The following is a 19,035-nucleotide window of genomic DNA, read 5'->3' as shown; positions in this document are numbered from 1 at the left end:
TCCCCCTGCTGGGCTTTCACTGCGCTCGCAACAAAAGAGACCCCCGGCTTCCTCCCTCTCTCTGTATCTATATCTCTCCCTCTCTGTCGCTCTGTCGCTTTCTCTGCCTCCAATCCATCACTCTCCCCAGTGTAAAGCTCCCGCCTTTCATTCCCAGAATAGGACAACAAAGACAAAAGGTGCATTAGAACAGGAGAACAGTACGGGCCACCCAGGGACTCAGTACAGCAGCCGAGCTACAACGGGGCCGGGCGGTGGGGGCGAGAGAATGTGTGTGAAGGTATGTTTGTGTGTGTGCAAGCTGCTACTCACAAATACATGAATGCAGACGTTCAGTTTAATTCCTTGTGTGCGCTGCAGACTGAATTTACAGCATGAAAACCTCAGTATAAAAACAGGAGTAAACACACTATCACGGCACTAGGGCCCAGGTTTAAAATCACTGCGTTGGGAAAGTTTATATCAGTTTAACGGCGTAAAAAGTTTCCACCTGCTGCTGCAGAGCCACATCGCCACTTTGAGGACAAACACATTATGTTATCAGAACAGAGCGACTGTCACTGATAATTCAATACTTGATAATAGCATAAAAACAAGCTGTTCTAACAAGATAACAGACGAATAATCCAGAACTATTCAGCACAGATAGCAGTGATCACAATCACGCTCCAAATTCCACTCTACAGAGCCATGCACACTGCGCGGTCATGGTGGCAGGGAGATGTTTGTGTGTGCCGGTTTAAAACTAAGTAATGTACATGGAAACGTCATCCAAACAGCTCATGATACAAGGCACGTCCGGACCGACGACAATTCAGAAAGAAAGAAACATTCTGGTGATCTAATTTTAAAGTTAGACATCATTATTTCTTCTGTGAATCATCATAATCATCAGGACATCAGGAGACTGCCTGCACCTGAGTTAATTGGGCCTCAGCTTATTTAAGTGGCTTCTTCTAACCTCCGTCTCTCCTCTATTCCTCCCAGACCTCCAACAACTGGTTTGCTTTGTTCTGTGTTTTGTTTGCGTTCAACACGACACTCATCCATACTCTGCATTCATGACTGACCCAGCTAACTAACATAATTATATTTATTGAAAAAGAATACATTAAGGGAGTGCTGCATTGGGTCAAAAAAAACTGGTGTGGATGATCTTGTAGTGAAAAATAAGGTGAAGGACCAGGTGCTCATCAAAGATAGGGCAGGTAATGAATAGAGACAAAGAAAAAAATGACTGTCCTGCTATCTGACGGTAAATAAATCCAAGGTGTGGAGAGGCAGTCAATAGGCATCCGAGGCACTCTGGTGTAGAACTAAGTTAGCACTAGGGATGTAACGATACCTCGCAATGCAGTTAAAAATCGGTACAAATAAGTGACGAGTCAACTCGATAAGATGACGAGATGAATCGCAACACTATTTTTAAACAGCAGAGGGCGCTATCTGCTTTTGCCTTCTCTTGTTCGACGTCACCACATCTTTGCGTCTGTAGCTGAATAGAGGAGTAAATAATGCAGCCCTATAATATAATAATGTGCAGAACCTTCATCAGTGCATCAGAGTCTGTAGCTGCGTCCCAATCCGAAGCTGCATCCTGTTTTGTCACCGGCTTGTAAACTTTTAGCACGCGATGCTGCTGCTGCTGCTGTCACACGCACTGTCGGCTAGGTTACGCTTTCGGGGCTTTTCAGTTACGTGAGGCAGCTTTTCACTGAATGTATTCCCGTTATCAGCGACACCTCGCCCGGGTGTTGGTTAACGCTGTGGCCACATAACGGGACCATCCACGGAGCGGACGTGCCCGCAGCACACACGGCGTGAGGCTGTGTGTGTCGACAGGAAGTAGGAGATTTCAGCCTTGGTTTCTAAAGGTAACCGTCACCAGGCTCCTCACGCTGATGCATCATTTAAACGCTGTTAGAAACAGTAGATGAAATGCCGTATAAATCACACGACTGCAGCCCACAGGTCTGTTTGTATTTATAAAGAAACGTGTCGCCACACCTGGACTCTCCCTACTGTTATCTGGGTGTCTGAGTTGGTGGCCCATGAGTGGTAAAAGTAGGGAGGGGGATTTATTATGTTTGAAGATAACAGACTGAAAAGTCCCAAATAGCCTACTAGAACATATGTTTTCTTGTTAATCGTGTAAGAGCATTTTGGCTCACTGCATTTATCATATCTTGTTTTTTATACATTACGATAAATAAACTATACAAGCTCAAAATTAAAATGATTATTTAAATGTATATTTCTTTATAAACATGAGAAAATTGTATCGTGAGTAAATCGTATCGTGAACCTAGAATCGGGATTCGTATGGAATCGTGGGATGAGTGCATCGTTCCATCCCTAGTTAGCACTGCTGTCATGTCTTTCTTTGAACTATAAATGTTATATTTATATATTTAAAATAACAATTTGGCAGATTTAAACATCATCCACAAAAACTACCAACAGTCATAACATGGCTAAAAAAAATTGGTTTTACATGATTTGTTCAATGGTTTAGCTTTTTTGTGTGTTTTCAGCTGTCTCATGCCCATCCATGTTTTATTTATGTCAGCCATTCTGTTGAGTGTGTCAATCTGGATTAACTGCTGTGCACTAACTGAGCACTGTGACCATAGAGGCCTCTTTAAAAACACACATACACACACTTTTATTTATACGTACAACACATTATGCACTGTCTCTTCAAGGACTATAATCCCCATCAGTCTGTTCAACTGAAAACCACTGCAGAAGTACTTGATTTGCGGTTGCAGCTCACCTTACAAACATCACCTTTGGGGGCAAAAAATATCGAGAAGGAGAGCGAGAACGACAGAGCGGTGACAAGCGACAGAAAAAGATGTAAAGTGAGAGAAGACATGAATAGACTGAGACAAACCGAGGAAGGAGCAGATTGGAATGCGAGAAGAAGAAAGAGAGTAACAGACATAGATAACGACAGAATGAGTGAGAGACAGAGAGAGAGAGAGTTCAGGCGGAGTTCAGTCTCATTAATAAATGATTGCAGTCAGAGGAGGCTCGACTCCAACATGTCAATAACGTGGACGAGGAGCTCTCGTTGCTGCCTCTCCCCTCGCAGAGCCGGACTGAATGTCGACAGAATAAAAATAAGGCAGTGTCCTTGAATTCCTACGTTCATTTAATTCTGATTCTTCGTTGCACTCTCGCTGTTTTGTTCCCACCTGTTTGCCCTCTTAGATCTGACATGCTGGGGGGGTAGCCGACACTGTTCATCTTCCAGCAGGACTATCTGAGGAGCATGCGAGACCCGACTTTTGAGAAAATTGCCGCCCACTTGAGCCTACAGATATAAGGCGGGCGGTGTCGGGAACGTAACAGCATACTGTAAACACGATGAGTCCTCTAAAGGCTTTTGCTCCTTCAGTATTTCTCATCTGGAGATAAAGTCATTTGTGGTTATTAAATGTAATAGTGAGGAATTTAAAGTTTGTCTTACGGACAGCTGGCCGGCTTCGTGTCCAGAGGGCCTGTTATATTACAGGACAAATAAAGCATTTCAGTTCATTTACTTTCAGCCTCCTGAACACACTGCTCGACCTGTCTCTTACTAAAGATTGTGTTGATCTCAACCTGACAGACCACTCATATTGCAAGGACACACCTCCATTCAAAGGGTCGAAAAAGACACTGTCCGCACTAAGAATCCAACTTTAGGTGGTCAATGTCAAAGCTTAATATTACCAATCTTTGTAGTTAGGTGGCGGCGTCTGGTGGCTGTAGTAGCAAATTTGGGAGAAAAGCTGGAATTCAGGCAATAGTATGTTTCTGCAATACCAGAGGCTGTAGTTTCAGGACCGCATTTCTCTTGACAGCGCCACCTTCTGAATTGGATGACTACAAAAGGTTTATTCCACCAAAAACCAAATGTGCAAATGTAACACCCCAAATATTTTAAATAAGCTTTTAAATTAACATAGATGTTAAATGTTTTACATTCAAGTCGACAAATGAAAAAAAAACATCTAAATCAAGTCGGGCTAAATCAAGCTTACATTATCATAAGCTAGCCGTTAGCATCATATGTTAGCTGCTAATAAATGATTTTTTAAAGTAAGTGCCTTCATGACGATAATAGTTGGCTACTCACACTAAGGCTAACGTAACATCAGCTTTGTTGTCGAATTCAAGACACTGGAATTGTTTGTAAACAAATAACTTCACATTCAGTCACGTTATTCACCCTCTTATTCTTTGCAAATGATGTCCAAAGTATGCTGTGACGGTCCTTGGTTATCCACTTCAATAGGCGGCAGTGTCGCGAAAAAACTGTAGGGATCTGAAACTGCAGCCTCCGGTATTGCAGGAACAAATGAAGGCGATGGACGAGTCAAACAAACACAGGTCTTTACCAAGGACGCAAAAGTTCATCACATGACCATCCTAGGTACGTGATCAAACATAAGAAGCTTCCTTATCTAAACCTAAAGCATGATCTCCTTTTTACTTTGTTGGTTTGGTGCCTAAACTTGTCCAAACTGTTATGATTTCACAACGTTAATGTGAACGTTAACCAAAAATATGTCTAGTAAATATGTGTAGATAAGAAAAATTAAAACATGACCTGCATTACATTAACTGTTTATTTCAAGGTCTAAAGTTGGTTTTCTCTTATGGCTCGTCTTACAGATCTGATTAGGACCGAGCAAAGCGGGGCGTCTGCACACCTGTGCAAAGACAAACGTGATGTGTAACCAATGAGCGGCAGAGATCACACTCATATCAGGAGGGGGTTTGAAAGATGAAAACAACGAGTGTTGGGAGCAGCCACATGAACTATTCGTCATTAAACCAGTGCATTTTTGTCTACAGAATTCGGAGAAGCAAGTTCAATAAAAAGTCCACGCCAGGAGAATCAGACATGAAATCATTGCCAATAAATACTCAGTTTTTTCTAGTGATAGTTCTAATACAATTTAAAGCTACTTTAACGGACTTTTGCGAGACCTGCAGAGTGACAAAGTGTGTCTTAGAATACTGCAATGGCATATCAGACCGATAAACTACCTTTTTGCTTTATAGTTGATATCTGCAGTATATTTAAAACAGCCTTGGCGCGTCGGTTTAGCTCAGCTGGTGGAGCAGGCGCCTCATACACAGAGGCAATGTCCTCAAATAATCAGCCTAGGGTTCGACTTCGACATGTGGTCATTTGGTGCATGTCACCTCCTCTCTCTCTTTCCTCAGCTCTGCCATCCAATAAAGGCGGAAAAAATCATCTTTAAAACTAAGAAACGGCCACCACAAAACTTGGAAGATGCTGAAGCGAGAAGTTTGAAACGGCTGGGTTTATGTTTGTGAAAAAACATGTATGGTGTGAAATGTGTTACTTCCAGTGTGCTGCTGGCTCCCTTAGAACAGACTTTGGCATCTAGAACAGGTGTGAGCAGATCAAATTAAGGGTGTAAATCTGGAGAAAAACACCAGCTTCAGGCAAGATGGTTTTCAGTCACTGCTCTTTCATCCCATCGTCTATAGTCTGAGACGATGTAGCCTCTGGGGACGCCGGAGAACGTGCCGGGCGGTAAGCGATAAACAACTTCCTGTCAAGACTTCCTTTTCCGCGTGCTGCATTGTTACAGAAGAAAAAAACGTTTTCTTGTGATTGACTTGTTATTAACGGCTCTTACATTTGCCGAAATGTCAACATCATGATGCAGATTTGTAAGAAGTAAAAATTCAAGCTTTGTCAGGTCTGTCCTCAAGAGGAGAAAACTTTTAAAATGCTCGTTTGTTGAACGGAGGTCAGATCGTTCTGATGCATTCGAGGAAGTCGGGATATCTAAGCGCTGAGCAGCTTTCGTGACACAGCTTTAAGGGAATTCATCTCAAGTTGAATTTTAGATCTGAAACAGATGCTGTTAGCATGCAGATGTCTGTTTATAGAGATTAATAAGAAGCTGATCATCAGATGAAGCTGATGGGAGCCGGGATGGCATTACGGCGGATTACGTTCCGCCTGCTTTTGCTGTCCTCACAGACAGTTTTTCTTACATAGACGCCGCAGCCTGCTGATAGATGATCGGTCAACACTACTCGGACTACAAGCGTAGTTCAAACGGAAACCAGAACACTTGCCTTCCCAGAAATCCACATCCCTGCCTTCAGATTCTACTATGTGGACTGCTATGTATAATCTGTAGAGATTACTGCTCTCTTCAAAAGAGCAAACAGCTTTAACATAGAAGAAAGGAGTGACCAACATGACTTTTTGTGTAAGTGATAGAAAGCAGGAATACATACGAGAGCTCGGCGAAGTCGGTCATCTGGATTTTAGCCCTGCGAGCCAGGATCTCCATCAGGTGAAGGCCTTCATCCGTCTGGAGCCCACTGAGGAAGAAAGGAGGGATGGGGTGGGAAAAGTAACTCACATTTTGTTTAATTCAAATGCCAGAGTTGAAATTTCCCAAATGTTTCATTTTATGTGGTACAATATAAGTGCCACCAAATAATCTGTTGTAGAAGGAGTGGTGAATCAATGTTACGAAAAGTGAACTGTGTGTTTCCTCCTCAGCGTGCAGATCAGACAGCAGCTTCAGCAGCCCACAGTGAGTCAGCCGTCCTCAGAGCACAGCAGCTGCTTCACATCTGACACAGGTGATCCCTCTACCTGCCTGCTGGTCCTCCGGGATTATTTGTTTATTACGAGGTCAAACAGCTTCAGTGCAATCAGACGTGGCTGTAAATCAAACTTCCAAAGTGTCTCTCACACAGTGCAGTGTGTGAGGCTTTGTCGTTGCTCAAACACCACCAAGATACTGGTGAAAATAGGTGGATGTTAAAGGTGGGGTATTATGCTGATGACTTCTAGCTTCATATTTCACTCTGTGATACCTGTGGAGTACCTTAGCATAATTTACAGCTCTGTGCAGGCCCTCAAACCCGTGTTGCCAACTGTTTTCCAATAGAGTAGCTAGCACTAGCTCCAAAAGTCGGTGGAAGTCTCCAGACGACGTTAATTTGCATATTGGTGACATCATCACGTCCATGCATTCACAAACTGCACTTGTATGGAGCTCTGGTCCTTTGGAAAAGTAAACACTGATGTCTTTCCTTCACAGCCAAAGAAACACTTTCTCCAACACATTCTGAGCCGACTTGACGAGCAGAGCTGTTGAGCAGAGTGGTGGAGGGAATAAAATGTCTGAGGCAGACTGAGCTGCTGGGTGGGCGTGTCCTTAAACTATGCCAGGGGCGGGAAGTTCTGCTGCGTCTCGGGCAGATGCCCGAATATAGAATTCCTCAACTTTGTGACATCACAAAGTGAAGCGCCTGGAGAAGTAAGTACTTCTCAGTTGATTTACTCTCTCAGAGAACATTTCCTTTTGACCTTATGGTCTTGATCACTGCTTTAAACCCTGGCTCCAAGAAGAACGAGATGGGGACCACTAAAATGTCAATCTGAGTTTTTATGTGTAAAATGTAAACAAAGGCTGGTTCTGCAGCGTGCTGTTAATCTCAGTGGCAGCTGGAACAGGAATTTAACTTTATGATATAGAAATAATGAATCTTTTGGCTGATGGTTTTGTTTGCTCTTGTAGATCATATAGAGGCGTCAGTATTCATGTCAATCTGTTTCATAACGAGATCAAAACTCCTCAGAGGAGGTTTAAAACGTCATTGGTGTGATGAAAACTTAACTTCTAGGAGACTTCTTTGAGCACAATTCTGACAAAACTAAACGAGCGTGTATAAAACGTCTACATTTTCCACATTCATCCAGTCAGTACCGTCTGCACATGAGCTGCAGGGCCACATCACCTGGTGCATTCAGGTCCTGAGGAGATCAGAGCTGCAACAATTAACTTATTTGATAAATTTGTTTAAATGCATCTAAAACAAACCTTTTACTCAAAATGACATGTTGAATTTAACATGTTCTTCAAATATGCTTAAAGGACTTTATAAAATAAGCCAGTGTGTCTAATGTCAAATGTCTCTATTCGTCTTCTATTGTATTAAAATAATCATCATTCGGCCAAACTGTATTTTTAGGGCAGCAGAAGAGCTTATTTCAAACACAAAACCTCTGATTCTAAGAATAGTTTCCCTCCTAAGGTTAAATGAGGAATGAACTCGATTGTAAACAAACACAAGTATCGCTCTCAAACCGCTCCTCTTCCTGGAATGAAGCAGAACTTGATAACCCATCCGTCTTCTTCCTGCTCTCAAACACAGCCAGCTCCACTCTGACTCAGACACTTCCTTGTTCCCTCCCCTTCAGATCTACAGTTTGAAGATGGGTGTAACCAACCAGAGCTGACACTCACTGCACAAACACATGCTGTGTAGATCAGAGCTCAAACTAGTTTCAGGTCTGATGAAGTGAAACTCAGACAGTTGTTGTCACTGAGAGGTGAAATGGCGCAGAAAGGAGTTCAGCTGGACCGGGAAACCTTCTCTTGTTCCATCTGTCTGGATCTACTGAAGGATCCGGTGACTGTTCCCTGTGGACACAGCTACTGCATGAACTGTATTCAAACCCACTGGGATAAAGAGGATGAGAAGAGAGTCTACAGCTGCCCTCAGTGTAGGCAGACCTTCACACCGAGGCCTGCCCTGCTGAAAAGCACCATGTTAGCAGTTTTAGTGGAGGAGCTGAAGAAGACTGGACTCCAAGCTGCTCCTGCTGATCACTGCTATGCTGGAGCTGAAGATGTGGCCTGTGATGTCTGCACTGGGAGAAAACTGAAAGCCTGCAAGTCCTGTCTGCAGTGTCTGGCTTCTTACTGTGAGAAACACCTTCAACTTCATTCTGAACTGGATCCATTAAAGAAGCACAAGCTGGTGGAGCCCTCCAAGAAGCTCCAGGAGAACATCTGCTCTCGTCACGATGAGGTGATGAAGATGTTCTGTCGTACTGATCAGCAGTCTATCTGTTATCTCTGCTCTGTGGACGAACATAAAGGCCACGACACAGTCTCAGCTGCAGCAGAAAGGACTGAGAGGCAGAGAGAGCTCGGGGTGAGTCGACAAAACATCCAGCAGAGAATCCAGGACAGAGAGAAAGATGTGAAGCTGCTTCAACAGGAGGTGGAGGCTGTCAATCGCTCTGCTGATAAAGCCGTGGAGGACAGTGAGAAGATCTTCACTCAGCTGATCCGTCTCATGGAGGAAAGACGCTCTGATGTGAAGCAGCAGGTCAGATCCCAGCAGGAAGCTGAAGTGAGTCGAGTCAGAGAGCTTCAGGAGAAGCTGGAGCAGGAGATCACTGAGCTGAAGAGGAGAGACGCTGACCTGGAGGAGCTGTCACTCACAGAGGATCACAACCAGTTTCTACACGACTACCCCTCACTGTCACCACTCAGTGAATCTACAGACTCAGACTCATCCATCTTTCTTATCCATCCTCTGAGGTACTTTGAGGATGTGACAGCGGCTGTGTCAGAGGTCAGAGATCAACTACAGGACGTTCTGAGGGAGACATGGACAAACATCTCACGGACAGTGACTGAAGTGGATGTTTTACTGCCACAACCAGAGCCCAAGACCAGAGCTGAGTTCTTACAGTACTCATGTGACATCACACTGGATCCAAACACAGCATACACACTGCTGTTATTATCTGATGGGAAAAGAAAAGCAACAGTAATGACTGAAAATCAGTCTTATTCTAGTCACCCAGACAGATTCACTGATTTATTTCAGGTGCTGAGTAGAGAGAGTCTGACTGGACGTTGTTACTGGGAGGTGGAGTGGAGAGGAGGAGGAGTTTTTGTAGCAGTCGCATACAAGAATATCAGCAGAGCAGGGAGCGGGGATGAATGTGTATTTGGATACAATGACAAATCTTGGGCATTACGTTGTGACAACAACAGTTATAACTTTTGGTACAACAGTGTCCAAACTCGTGTCTCAGGTCCTCTGTCCTCCAGAGTAGGAGTGTACCTGGATCACAGAGCAGGTATTCTGTCCTTCTACAGCATCTCTGAAACCATGACTCTCCTCCACAGAGTCCAGACCACATTCACTCAGCCTCTCTATGCTGGACTTTGGTTTTATGGATGGCTTTCATATGGAGACACTGCTGAGTTGTGTAAAGTGAAATAGACAGAAGTCATTTAAGGGACAGCGGGTTAACTTCTGTGTTTTCATTCTTCAGCTTGATTTTTATTCATGTTTGTTGCTGAGAGCTGATTGTTGGCACATTTTTGTCACCTGTCAATCAAACTTGATGGGCGGTACTTTGACGTCTTCTCATGTGTTCTGTAAATGAGTTCCTTTAAGTGACGCTCCTTCCTGTGTCTGTTTAGCCATGGAGGCTTTCACTGCTCATGATGACTGATGTTCACCTGAACTGACATTTCTCTGCGTGAAAATAGAAACTTCTCTCTGCTCTAAATGTTTGTTGATTGTTTGTATTGATGCGTTTATATGCTGTTGTTTCTGTTGTAATTCATGAGTGTGAAGAGAGAAAGCATCAGACCTTTCTTTAACGTACACATTTTGTTTTCACCACTTTGTTCATTTGTAGAAAATCTATAATCACATTGATATAAAAATGTTTTGTTGCTTTTTAAACGGATGAAAAATGTCCTCTGAGGTATTTTAAACCTTCAATGATCATGATGAAATCAATGAGGAGATTTTTTGACATAGTTTAGATTGTGGTCAAACAAACTGATGGTGTGGATGAAGTGAATCTGTTGATGACATCAGGAACAAGAATCATTGAACAGACTTTACTGATGTGATGTGTGAACAAACTGAAGTTTGACATCATGAATAAACAAACAGGATCAAAGTGTTTCCTTCTCGTCTTCATTGCAGGGTTTCAAACAAAGCTGATGGACAAAATATGAAACTAATGTGAGAGTCAGACTGAGGCCGTTTGTTCATGTGTTCATGTTTAGAGCTGAGGAGCATCTGTCAGTCTCTGCCCTTCAGCTCTCCTCACTAAAACGCATTGTTTCACTTGCACCAAAACCAGCGTGTTGGTCTGATGTTTCCTCTACTTTCTAACTTCCTGTCTGTGACTCTACGCTCCCGGCACCTTTGTTCCTACTGATGACATAAACATATCTCATAACAATCTCAGATACAGAGCTTAACTCTTTTATAGATTGCTCATTGATTTCATGAAACCGACATGTCCTCGTATGAAGAGGTGGCAAAAGTACAAAAAAGGACAAAAGGAACCTCTCGTCAGATTTAAAGACAGTTGATTAAATAATTGTTCAAATAGCTTTTTATGTAAAACATTTCTTGGTTTGAGATTCACAAAGATGATTCGCTGCTTTTCTCTTTAATTATTTTTATATATTTCGACTGTTAGTTAGAGAAACAGATATTGAAGGTGAAGGTATCATTTTTTCAATGCAGGTCCTTGTTTTTTTTACAGTGTGGTATTAGTATTTTAAAGATGTAATCTTGAAGATTTCAGTTTAATTCTCTTTGGCGGCACCTTTTGCAATTAACGGAAATTGCAGGAATACACTACCCAATTTAATGAGACGTCCACGGTTGGCTCCCTTTGTTCTCTTGATTTTCCTGGCTGACGGTCGCTTTCCTTTTTAGACTGTTTGCTTCATCTGAGCGTCGAGTTTGTTTCTTTTTCTTTGGATTTTCACTTCTTGTTGAAGTTGTATCTGTAGTCATCCATCTTTTCTTTGTTTGTTCAGCCATAGTAGATTACTGTTTACTCGCAACACTTGCAGAGAGCGGAAAAGCAGCCGCTTAGCTCCACCTACCCTCTCTGACAGACCAACCACTGCTGGCTGATGGAAAACACGTCACTAACTGGGCGCCGCTTGTGAATTTTCCTGTGAATGCCACCACAGACACCCAGTCTGTAATACTGCTAATGCAAAGGCTTTCATCAGTGGGCCATAGGCTCGATCACCATTGTGTTACCTCATTCAAAGACAGATAGAGACTTAACAGACATTTATTTAAATAAAAATCTTCAAGATTATTCTTTTAATAATAAGTAATAGTAAATTCTTTTAAGTAATAATTACGAAATCTTCCTCCATAACTAGGACGAACTCAAATTGTTGCCAAAAGTTTTGAACAATTAAATTCTGCAACATTGTGGCACAAAAGTAATGTTTTTTACGAGAGAGAAGATTAGAGCAGTGGTTAATAGTGTAATAAATTATAAAATTGTGCTGTGTATCATTAAACACTGCTGTCTACAGATGAGGACTATTTACGCCAATGCTGCGCCAATGCGGTCATGTTGAGTCCACAATCAGTTTGAATAAAATAGCGCTCTGTTTTAAAGTACATAAGTGGTATTAACATGATTCTAATTGAAATGTTTTTCTGTTTATCACCATGGAACATGTCTGAAGTATTTAGGTTGATAAGTTTTACAATACAAATAGTTCCAATGGCATCTGAGAGTGCAAATGGTAGTAAGTATATGCTAAATCGGTGTTACGATTATGAGGGGGTCCTTGGAAATGTTCTCCCTTGTAAGGGGTCCCCGGCCCCTAAAAAGTTTGAGAACCCCTGATTGAATGTAATGTGGTCCGTCTTCTTTGTCCAAGTGAGTCTAAACATCTGATGTTGATTTGAGGACACCGGGTCACATGACATGGAAGCTATTAAAAAAGAAAACTAAGTTTACATTAAAATATTAATATAAAATAATAGCAGCAATATAATCCAATGTTTTGAGGTGTGTCTTATTTTTCCAAGTGAGTCTAAACATCTGACGTTGATTTGAGGACACCGGGTCACGTGACATGGAAGCTATTGATAAGAAAAACATTCATTTTTATCTGCAAATGTTAAGGGGAACATTTCTCCTCTGTAGGGGGTCCCTGGCCCAAAAAAGTTTGAGAGCCCCTGGATAAGAGGATATATTCACCTGAAGCTGTATGGAAACAGGTTAGAAACAGGAGAAACATTTTGTTTTTTAGGTGCCTACTTTGACACCAGATATAGCCAAATATAGACTTCCTCCATTTTGTGACATCACAAAGTGAAGCGTCTGGAGAAGTCTGTCTGAAAGCAAGCGAGACCTTTTAAGCAGGGGATTACTCCGACATACTTTTACCTACAGATCTGAAACCTCACCACGTTTAGTCTGGACATCCAACATTGTAACATTGTATAAATGTCTTAACATGTGAAACAGCATAACACCCCCTCTTTAAGGTGGATGTTTCTTATCACAAAAAGGCAGTTCTTTATGACATTAACGAAGAGCCTCTTGCTTTCTGGTGCACTGCAAAGTCTGGGCAGTTTTTCTGTGTCGTGGTTGATGCAGGTTTATTGCAAACTGTCGGGGACAACTTTGGTGTTATTCTGAAGTTCACCGATCTCACAGAAATGTCAAGAGACACTTTAAAGAGCCACTGCAAAGGGTAAGAGAGGAATCGGAAGACTGAGGACATCTTGAACTGTGCTGCTCTTCACCTTTGATAGGAGAAATGCAGCTTCTAAACCTGTTTCATAAAGTTTAAGGAGTTCTACCTCCTTGCTGCAACTCTTACTGTCCTAAGATTTGCTTTATGGATGTCAGCTGTAGCATTTGTAATGAAAATAGAAGAACGCCCTTACTTTAAACAAGCTTCCAAGTTTCCAGGCCTGTAAGGAGACCAGATTTTAAAACGATTTGATGATAAAAAGAAGTTTAATAATGCAGCGTAAAGAGGATTGATTGAGGCTAAGTGATGGATACTCCTCAGGAGCACACGGCATAGAAATGAAGTGGCCTGTTGCCTGTTTATTAATGTAAAGCTTCAGGGTTAAAAAGACTCTGGGCTGGTGAGCAGCTTTACTACATTCAACAAACCAAAGTTCGGCCTCGACAGCATCACAAAAAGTTCCTCCTGTAGAGCCATCATTTATGGCATTTCTGTTGTATTGCCCTGAATGACATGCAACAAGGTGAAAGGAGAGAAGAGACAGGGACGTGCCACAAAGGCCTTCAGCCACAATAACACCTGCTGCATTTAAAAGATGTGCACAAAAGAAGTTTGAAACACCAAACACCACATTTTCTAAAGGTCTTCGATCTCAAACTGGAGCAGAGAAATCAATTTGAAAATGACTCTGCCCTTGGTGTGAATAAGAACGGAGGAGAAGGATGGCCTCTTGTTGCATCCTTGGTAAAATCAGCTTGCTCTGTTCGAAAGCGTCACCTGTTTGGTGATGTGTAAGGAACTTTAAAGGGTTTTTTTAAGGGGAAAACAAATTTCCTTTCCTCCATTATTTTTTCTATTTTGATGGGAAAGTTTGTCCCCAAGCCTGAATACACACCAAGATGTCAGCGTCTATCTATTGTAGCAACAAAGGCTCTGATCTCGGTAGCAAATGTCACTGGACAATAATAGTTCTTGAACAGGCTCCATGCAGAGAGCACATCAAAAAATTAACTATTTTTAAATATTGATGTATTTGTTTCCATTTCCCACCATAGCACTACAAATCCAGCGTGTGGCTCAGGGCAGCCTGTTCTCAATCACGGTCTGTACTACCTACAAAAGTAATGCACTCTAATCCACATGTATCCCACGTAATCAGGAGTCAATTTAGAGCAAGTTCACGTATGAAAAAGACTTACACAGTCTGCTTCGGGTGCCAGTCGATGGGTCTTCATGAGGGGACATTCACCCAGAAGACTGGGTTTTGGTAATTATGCTACACGACAACATATGTTTCCTAAATTTAACCAAGAAGATATAGTGCTCAAACCTAACCAAACAGACCGGTTTATGCTAACAATATGTTATACCCTTTCCCATCGATATTAGCGCGTTGTCGCATGATTTCCAGACCAGGGAATACCCGCTTATAGATGCTGATTGTCTCTTTTCCCATTGCCAGTGGAGTATACTGCTTTCGGTCTCTTTTCTGCTGCGTCACCATCTGACGTCACAAACGTGCAGGGTTAGTAAACAGTGAAGATGTTGGTGGTTAGGTCTTTATTGTATCTATTACTCATTCAGTCTGTTTATCAAACTCAGATGAATTTGGAATGATGTTGAAGCGCTGCTCGGACGGAGACGGGCGGAATTTGTAGCTGAGATGACGAGGAGTCGCAGAAGTTACCGACGGAGCATAGCATCGTGCTGGAAAGTGGGCGGAGATTAGCGTGTTGACACAGGTTTTGTGTTCCCATCAATGCCGATCGGAGCCGAGGCGATAATTACCCAGGTTTACTGCAGAGTCATTTGAATGCCGATTGTAACCTTTCCCACTGAGCAAAAAAGTCGAGTGTTTACAGGTTTTTTGACCAGTTGGAAAACGGCTTTCGATAGTAATACACAGACCAGAAATCACACGCTAAGGACCTACAGTGGGTGGTGAAGGCAGCAGAGCGGGTGATTGGGACCAAATTGCCACCCCTCAGTAACATATACAATGGCCAGCTTTATAAAAAAAAGTATTATAAAAGCCCCACCCACCCTGAACACTAAGATACCGGATACTTAAAACAAACACTAACAGCTTCTTTCAACAGGCGGTAAAATCAGAGTTCACGCTAGACCGCCAATTTGGCTGTTAACATTCCAGGATTCCGGCCATATAGAAAAACTATGGGACATATGCTCTGAATAGCATTACATGCCTAATTTATAAATATAATCGATAATATAAATTAGTTAATTGGAGATCATACTAAATATGTGTTTTTGCAATTCATTTATGTGAGGAAAAAAAACTTTAAAATACACACATGAAGAAGCTAATAAAGATCTAAAAAAATTAAAACAAGACTCGGTCAAAACCTCGTATGTGGCTGACCGCATCAGGTCAATGTGTTACAAGGGCTGTCCTTATGAGGTCGATGACAACGTGTTTGAAAGCAGGTGTGCGCTGCGGACATAGGTGAGGACAGCGGACGAGCAGCGGAGGAGCAGCCCCGCCAACTCCCCGAACAAAGTATCCAGAGCCGTATAGACAGAGAGTTGCGTCAGTGGAGGTCCAATACGCTCCATGATCCACCACTGCAATGTCGCAACTCTCTGCGGCTGTGAAAGTACCATCACTCACTCAGTCACTCACTAAGTCACTCACTCAGTCAGTCAGTCAGTTACTCAGTCAGGCAGTCACAGACAGACCCGTGTGTACGGCTGACTCCGGCAGTCAGCCAAAAATAGGCACGTCGGTCCAAATCTGAGTTCTTCAAAGTGCTATTGAAGTCAGTCTGCAGCGGCTTCATTGAACAGAACTGCTTTGCTGCTTTTGCCAAGTTGAAGCCATCCAACCTATTGGGACAACTTGCAAGTTATTCAACTTTGACCTCAGTGAGGATGGTCTTGGTAATTCTCAGGGCTGTTTATATCCGGTTCTGGAGCGAGAATGAATTATTTGTTTATCTGCCATATTTTCCCACTGGACATTTTGGCCGCTGATATCTTTATCTGCCAGACAACTACACGTGGACTCCCTTGTAAAATAGATTTTGTATCTCAGTGGGATTGTTTCCTGGTAAAATAAAGGTTAAATAATAAAAATAAAAAAGATAAAATGCGACTCCCTTCCCTCCAAAGAAAGGGGACTAGCTGCTGAGCGCAACAACCCAACCCCCCTCAAACCAGCGGCAATCATAGCACCAGCACTTCATTATTTTAATGTTATATACAACTGTTCCTTTATTATTACCGTGCCATTTTTTTGCATGTTTTTGGACTTATTCTCATGTTTTGTCTGTGCTGCTAAACTGCAGTTCATTGTCTATCTATCCAAACAGATGCTACCTTGTGCCTACATTTGAGGCCATGAAAAAGTGTGATTTGATGGCTGTGAATAACACGTGTTGGATATTCTAAGGTTACAAACAAAATTTGGACAGAACTTTTGATAAGATCTGATTCGAGTCTTTCCTCTCTGTACCACCTGTCTGTCAGCAGCTTCCTACTCACTCTGTGTCAGTGATGACGTAACCGAAGACGTCGTCGTCGGCCTTCTTCCTGCCCCCTTTCACGTCCAGCTGGAGTTCAGGAACGTGTATCGTCTTCTTGTGCGGTTCATCGTACACCAACGCTGCAGGAGGGGGCGCCACCTCCTTGATCCAGCCCTGCACCTCGGACACCTCCTCCACAGACTGGGTGGTGTCTTTCTTCTGCACCGTCATCCCCGCCTCGCTGGTCCGACTCTGGACGTTTTCCAGCCCCACCTGGTGGCCTCTTGGGGACTCCATGGAGACGTCGTCCCGTGTTCGAGCTGATGGAGAGGCGTTGGAGGAAGTTTTGTCCAGGTAGGCGAGAAGTTTTGTGAAGAGGTTTCCACTCTCAGGCTGGAGAGAAAAAGTTTGGCAGATTGATACAGACTATAACATTTCAAGTTTTTCAGTAGTTTGATAATCTGATCCGTTCATTAACTTAATTTAATTTCCTTTAATACTTATAGATGTGAATTTCATAAGTTAACATGAGTTAAATACTCACACTCACTCATTTTTGGCAGGTTCAAGAACTCCACAAAACTCAGAGAGATGACAAATGATTCAAATTCTAAGACCTTTCAATAAATCTCGTAAACTTCTTAGTTTCTAGTTAATTAAATTTGAGAAATGACGCATTGTTCAATCAAGATCTTTTGTCTTACAGCTGAGAGTGAACTGGTGGGAGTTTCATGTGTGGGCGATCTACAGCAAGAGGAAATAATTGCCTTGAATCAAAGAACAATCCACCTGTCGGGGGTTTTAACTGAGTAGTATTATAGTTCGCTTTTATTCCTTTGGTGCTATTTTCAGGGTAATTGCTCGTCTTGTCAGGATCCAAAAAGCCGAACCCTACCTGAGCAAAACACTTCATTTCAATAAATCGTCAGGCTTTTTCTCAATTTTGAAGAGTTTTTGGATCCAGCAGGAAGGAAAGGTCTTGAGACGCCTTTCAACCAGCCGACACAAAATAAGAAATGGGTCTGAGAATGGAGTTTAGAGAGAATGAACACAACAAATCCTCACTTGGGATGAGATATTCAAGCTACTGTTACATCCTGGACTCAAAAATAAGTTGTGTTTTTCTTGTTTCTAGTTCTTGTCATTATTTCCTGCTTTCTGTTACTTCACTTCCTGCCCCCGTGTGCTTTCCCACCTGTGTGATTACCCCGATTAGTCTCACCTGTCCCTCGTTTTCCCTTCCCCTCTAGTGCATTTAGTTTGTGTGCTCCCGTTGCTCTGTGCCAGTTCGTCTTTGTCCTCTGTGTCAAGCGTACCAGCGTCTTTCCCAGTAGTGTTCTAGGTTTCGACCCTTTTGGATTGTGTATTTCCGACCTCGTCTTTGCCTGCTCCTTTTTGGATTTGTTTGCCCTCGCTGACTGCCTACATGTGTACCGAACTCTGCTCGAACTCTGATTTTGATTATACCCCTTTTTGAGTCTGTCTTACTCTTGAGTCCGATCCCTGTGCGTTACAGATATGGATAGCTGCTTCCTTTCAGTCACATTCTCTGCAAGCGTTGTTGCGGATGTTCCAGGTTCTTGGAGGAAACACTCGGGAAGATTTGTGGGACAAAGTGCAAACTACTGATCTTAAAACACGATTTAGTGTCATGCAGCAGAAACACATTTTAAAAAAAGTCTTCCTACACTTCATAAAAACTAGACTTGATTTACTTTCTATACAACCACATGACACACTTTTCACCTTTTGTTCAGCAGCTGATGTCAGACACAATCACAGTTCTGCAGGCAGTGGGGTTCATTTCCCTCTTCATGCAGAATATTACATAACTGTGTATAATGTCAGCCATCCCTCTGACATTTAAGTTTCTGTTACCAAAAACTGAGTGCTTACCTTGTCCTTCACACTTTGCTCTTCTGCATCTGTTTGGCGCTCTGTTGAGAAAAGCAGAGTCAGTGTATTAATTTATTGTGTTTGTGACAGAGAACAGTCAGAGAGAAAAATACATATACTTTATTGACATACTTCGGCTGGTCTGTGTGCGGCGTTACTGTGCACTCATTGTACAGAACAGGCCAAATAATGCCCTGCATGTAAAGTGAGCTGCTCACTTACACCAGAGGCACACTGCTGTCCTTTTGTTCTACTATTACTTACTTCACCTGTGAGAGTACAGCCTGTAAAAAAACAGA

At 42.5% G+C, this 19,035-nt stretch overlaps 2 protein-coding genes across 2 annotated transcripts in view; one reads left to right on the top strand and one right to left on the bottom strand.

The window, feature by feature from the left end:
• The window catches only part of LOC138611799 (receptor-type tyrosine-protein phosphatase N2-like), a 199,014-nt gene that overhangs the window by 159,219 nt on the left and 20,760 nt on the right, over positions 1-19,035 (bottom strand). Inside the window, exons 6-8 of the mRNA XM_069685040.1 lie at positions 18,737-18,777; positions 16,860-17,233; positions 6,280-6,366 (exon numbers count right to left, since the gene is read on the bottom strand). Of these exons, the coding sequence (XP_069541141.1) occupies positions 6,280-6,366; positions 16,860-17,233; positions 18,737-18,777 (502 nt within the window). The remainder of the gene's footprint in view (positions 1-6,279; positions 6,367-16,859; positions 17,234-18,736; positions 18,778-19,035) is intronic.
• Positions 8,371-10,775, top strand: LOC138611800 (tripartite motif-containing protein 16-like). The gene has a single exon (XM_069685041.1). It carries the CDS (start codon positions 8,398-8,400, stop codon positions 10,084-10,086), a length of 1,689 nt encoding a protein of 562 aa, XP_069541142.1. The 5' UTR covers positions 8,371-8,397; the 3' UTR covers positions 10,087-10,775.

This window comes from Semicossyphus pulcher, unplaced genomic scaffold, assembly GCF_022749685.1.
Source record: "Semicossyphus pulcher isolate SPU_LCO1_2020_fin unplaced genomic scaffold, fSemPul1.0.p SCAF_7, whole genome shotgun sequence".
Taxonomy (NCBI): Eukaryota; Metazoa; Chordata; class Actinopteri; order Labriformes; family Labridae; genus Semicossyphus; species Semicossyphus pulcher.
Note: the sequence above shows the minus strand (reverse complement) of the source record. Positions and strands in the feature narration are given on the sequence as shown.